This window comes from Gadus morhua, chromosome 20 (genome assembly GCF_902167405.1).
Source record: "Gadus morhua chromosome 20, gadMor3.0, whole genome shotgun sequence".
Lineage (NCBI taxonomy): Eukaryota > Metazoa > Chordata > Actinopteri > Gadiformes > Gadidae > Gadus > Gadus morhua.
Window position 1 is genome coordinate 15113486 of NC_044067.1, and position 5000 is coordinate 15118485.

Sequence of the window (5000 nt, forward strand, 5' to 3'; positions counted from 1 at the left end):
TACGTTGATTTCTTTTTCTGGTTGGGATCGGCGTGTGTTCCAGTCATGGACTCTGCCCAGCATGCTCTTCCAGGGACCGGGAGATGGGAGTGGGAACAGGGCCATGTGTTCTCCTTGTTAAAGTATAACGAGACCCTATTACATCAGAGCCAACAGTGAAGGTCTTTATGTAAATGTAGCCAAGTAACCCTGCGGGTGAGCCCGTGGGCTTTCCAGTGGAGAATAGCTTTGGCCAGGAGTAGGTCATTAAAAAAAATAAAAACAAGAGAGGGAGAAAGTGAGAGAGAGAGAGAGAGAGAGAGAGAGAGAGAGAGAGAGAGAGAGAGAGAGAGAGAGAGAGAGAGAGAGAGAGAGAGAGAGAGAGAGAGAGAGAGAGAGAGAGAGAGAGAGAGAGAAAGAGGGAGAGGGAGGAATAGAAAAAGAGTTTGAGAGTGATTATTTGACCAGAGAAAAAATATGTTTACCTTCTTCTCTTATTAACCATTTTCATATGTTTCGAAATACATTAAGTTTTCTCCTTTCTCTGTAAACCTGGTGCTCAAGTGTAATGCATTATATAGACCAAGAGAGACAGAGCTAGACAGAGAGAAAGAAGGAGCTGGAGGAGGGAGGGTCAAAGAAATAGAGCGAGAGGGAGAGAGAAAGAAAGATAGAGCGAAGGAGAAAGAGAGAGCAAGGGATAAAGAGAAAGAGAGAGATAAAGGGAAGAGAGAGACTTAAGTCCTTTCGAGATCCCTCAATATATCACCCTAATGACATCTGTCATCAAGCCGGCTTTGCCTTTTTACCACAGAACCAAAGATGGCAACTTAATGACCCCAATGTGTGCTTGTACATCTCATGCTGGCATTCACCAATCAGAGGCCTTACGGGTAACACAACAGCGTCAGCATCTAGTGCACGCGTTGGGCGGCGGCATTGTTTTCTAAATAATAACTGCGGGTGAGGTGAATGCCGAGGTGCTTTTGCTAACCGTGCACGTTCATACCACTCTCCAAACACAAGCAACGTTGCCGGCCGTGCTTTGCATCCAACATGGTGATGCGTAACCTTACAATGGAGGATTTGGGCAGCAACTTGTTTGTGCGATCAGAAATACTTTGATGGGCAATTTGAAGAAAAGCAGGGGGGTGGTTTAAGCGGATAGGTGCTTGGACAACGACAGCCCAGAACCATGAGATGAAGGTTAGCTGCTAAATACCCTAGTTCCTTCCTCAGATATGTTTAAAAAACCCCGATGGTGGATGGACACATAACAAGTCATCAACACGTGATCGGACTTGAGGAACAGTCCAGAGAAGGCAAACCAACAGGCCTGTGGGCACCTAATCCACAACATTATTGCAGTCTTGAAATCTCCTTTGAAAACCCCTCCTGCCAGTTTCTTGTTGACGAGTAGCGCGACCATAAACCGTGAGCTAGGTGTTTACGTCAGCCCTGGTGCGTGGAAGGGGTGAAGGACTTGCTTATCACCTCCCCGGCCTTTAACGTCATATTTCAGTTCCCTGAAAGAGACGGAAGACGAAGGAGCAGCTGGAAATTCGGAAGCCCTGTTGTGTGTGACAAAGAGGGAAAAACACAGAAACAACTTACATGAACATCAGCGAGAGATTGATGGGGGGGGGGGGGGGGGGGTAGAGAGAGAAGGGGGGAGTGGGGGGAGGGAGAGACGAAGAGATAGAGAAGAACTATAGGAAGAGAAGGATGAACATAGAGAGACAGAGAGAGAGAGACTAGGGTGATAGAGGGTGAGACAACAAGAGAGAGTGAGACAGAGAGACATTGAGAGAGAGGAGAATGAAGAGAGTGCGACAGCGAGAGAGAGGAAGACACAGAGAGAGAGGAGAGGATTATAACGAGTAAGAGGCACAAAAAGAGAGTAAGAAGATAGAGCCAGACAGAGAGAGCGAGCAAGAAAGAGACGACTGAGAGAAAGGGAGAGGGAAGGAGACGAATGGAGTGAGACAGAGAGAGTTAGAAGAGAGAGAGCAGGAGCGAGGGGTAAGAGAGACGGAGAAAAGAAGATAAAGAGAGAGAGAGAGAGAGAGAGAGAGAGAGAGAGAGAGAGAGAGAGAGAGAGAGAGAGAGAGAGAGAGAGAGAGAGAGAGAGAGAGAGAGAGAGAGAGAGAGAGAGAGAGAGAGGCAGAAGTGAAGAAAGGGCAGCAGCTCTTTTCTCTGAGCGTGTGTGCTTTTCTCAACAAGACATAATGTAATCTCTCCTTGAGATGGAGAGCATTTTTTTTATAACCTGCACTGGCTAGGCCTTGAGCAGTGGAAGAGACAGGTAGAGCGAAGGCTGTTTATACCAAACCGACCTTGGTATAAACATGTGAAAAACCTCTCTCTTTTCTCTCTTCAGTAAATCAATACAAAGACATTTTCTCTGAACAATGTTCTGGCACTACTGCAAAAGTTTTTCATTCTGCCTTGGTTCGCGGCTGCGTCCTTATCCCTGCTACTTTATGAATGCCGGCAGCCACTCAATGCCACTCTTTCTCCCAACCAATGCTAACCTTTCATGAAGACCATGGTGCCGGAATGCACGGGGACTGTGGTTGAGTTCCTTTGTGAAATGGCCCAAAGAAGAAGTGCATGACTTCGGTTCAACTTTTATTTATTTTTGCCTCGGGGGACCGGGTTCCTGTTTATTTCATATTTTTATCTTTCTGATTCCGAGCGTTTCGGAAATTGTCTGAGCGTCTCTCTCGGTGCCTCTTTCTTCCTCCTCTGCCTTGCTGTTTGCCCCTCTCTAGATCGCTCTGTGTTTCGGATGCTGCCCGGGAAGCTGCGGACCCCGACCCCGCGCCTCTCAGGAGCAATTAAGATAAACACGCTCATTCCTCTGCTCATTCCTCCCCTGTCCGAAACTCACAACTTCCATAGCTACGGTTCCCCGCACCCTTCCGAATTCAGCTTCCTCCTCCCTCTTCCTCCTCCTTCCCCCTCCAACCTCCGCCTTCCTCTTACACCACGTCCTCCTCCACCTCTTCCATCTCTTGCTCCTCCTCTTCCTTCCACACCTCCTCTTCCTCCTCCTCCCTTCTCCTCCTCCACCTCCTGTTTCTCCTCCTCCTTCTCCTCATCCTCCTCCACCTCTTCCTCCTTCACCTCTTGCTCCTCCTAATCTTCCTCCTCCACCTCCTCTTCCTCCTCCCTCTTCCTCCTCCCCTTCTCCTCCTCTTCCTCCTCCCCCTTCTCCTCCTCTTCCGCCTCCACCTCCTCCCCCTCTTCCTCCTCCCTCTTCCAACTCCTTCTTATCCGACTCCACCTCCTCCTCTTCCTCCTCCACCTCCTCCTCCCCTTCCTCCTCCGATTCTCATCCTCCTCCACCTCTTCCTCCCTTTTCCCTTTCCTCCTCCTCCTTCTCCTCCACCTCCTCTTCTCCTTCCTCCTTTGGTGACAGATGCAAGGAGAGCGTTGAGTCATGACATCATAATTCAAAGGCTCCTGTTTTCACGGTTAAATCAATAACAGTGTGTCCGAGTCAAGGTTGGCGCCTGGCCTTCACAGCTCAGCACACAGCCCTCCATTCTCATAGAAAATCATATAAATTGTCCCTAAAATAATTAAGCCTTCAGATCCGTCTGTAGCCTATTTTTTACCGGCACCCTGCCTGATAAACGGCACCGCCGCCCCAAGTCAAGGTAAATGCTGAGAATGGAACTGAGATTTGATACCTTGGCTCTCTCTCTTTCTCTCTCTCTTTATTCCTCTGTCTCTCATCGGTGCACAATGTATGCACACACCCTGCATTCTTTGTCTCTCTATTTCGACCAAACGGAATGCCGTTGAAGAGGAATATTAGGGAGGTGGTTGTTTCCTGACCAAAACAATGTTTCCTCGTGTGCTGTAGAAACACAGGTACATTCTGGCACTCAACAGATTTTTTTTAACTGATTTTGAGATTTTATCTTTATCCTGTGTTAAGTATCACAAAGCATTACAGCCATATTTATATCGACCTATTCGAGACCAAACAAAGGCACGGGCGTGGGTTTGTGTCCACATTGGTTTGTGTGTGTGTGTGCGTGCGTGCGTGCGTGCGTGTGTGTGTGTGTGTGTGTGTGTGTGTGTGTGTGCGTGTGTGTGTGTGTGTGTGTGTTGGGGGGGTAGTCTGGGAGGCAGTGGGCGGAGCCGGGGCGCGGCCTAAACTTGGAGGTGGAATATGTAAAAAATTTAAACAAGTTCTCATCGCACGAGGACAGACGGGAGCAAATATAAATGTGCTGCCGTTCCCGCGAGGCTATCAGGGGCTCAGAAAAATAGCACCCTCTGTCACTGACCTCCGACGGGCTTCAAAGACACCGCCAGGCGGGCATCGCGCGCCTCAATCCCCCATGTAGAGCTGCCAACTGCCATGGCCACTGTCGAGGGCTGCCACTGTCGGGGGGCCGCCGGTGGCCGGAACAACAGCAGCATCCTGTACAGCATTCTGAAGAGTGACAGCCTGCTGTCGAGCGACGAGCACCCGCAGCAGCACGCGCTGCATCACCTCGTGCACAAGACCACCACCACCTCGTCGTCTACCTCCACAAGCTCTTCTTCTTCTTCCGCCCCGACTGCGCTGCTCGAGCTCCGGCAACAGGCTTGCTCGTGCAACTCCACGCGGCGTCGCGGGATTCTTCGCGCCCCGCAGGTCACGTGCAAAGCGGCGTCCGCGGTGCTCGTGAAGACGATACGCTTCGTGAAAAACGTGCCGTGTTTTCGCGAGTTACCGGAGGACGACCAGCTGGTGCTCGTGCGGAGCGGGTGGGCCGCGCTGCTCGTCTTGGGGCTCGCGCACGACCGGGTCGATTTCGAGACGACGGAGACGGTGGAGCCCAGCATGCTGCAGCGCATCCTCACCGGGTTACCTGACAGGCAGAGCGAGGTGGCGCCGGCCGAGCCGAGCAGGGGTGTCGCGGCCGGGGTCTGCCTAGTGGACATCCAGGCTATCAAAGCGTTCCTGAAGAAGTGCTGGACTCTGGATATCAGCACTAAGGAGTACGCGTACCTGAAAG

General features: G+C 50.8%; 1 protein-coding gene across 1 annotated transcript in view; it reads left to right on the top strand.

Annotated features, from left to right (window-relative positions):
• The first annotated feature begins 4193 nt into the window (after positions 1-4193).
• Positions 4194-5000, top strand: part of nr0b1 (nuclear receptor subfamily 0, group B, member 1) — a 1875-nt gene continuing 1068 nt past the window's right edge. Inside the window, exon 1 of the mRNA XM_030343960.1 lies at positions 4194-5000. This exon is cut by the window's right edge and continues 21 nt beyond it. Within this exon, the coding sequence (XP_030199820.1) occupies positions 4358-5000 (643 nt within the window). The 5' untranslated portion in view covers positions 4194-4357.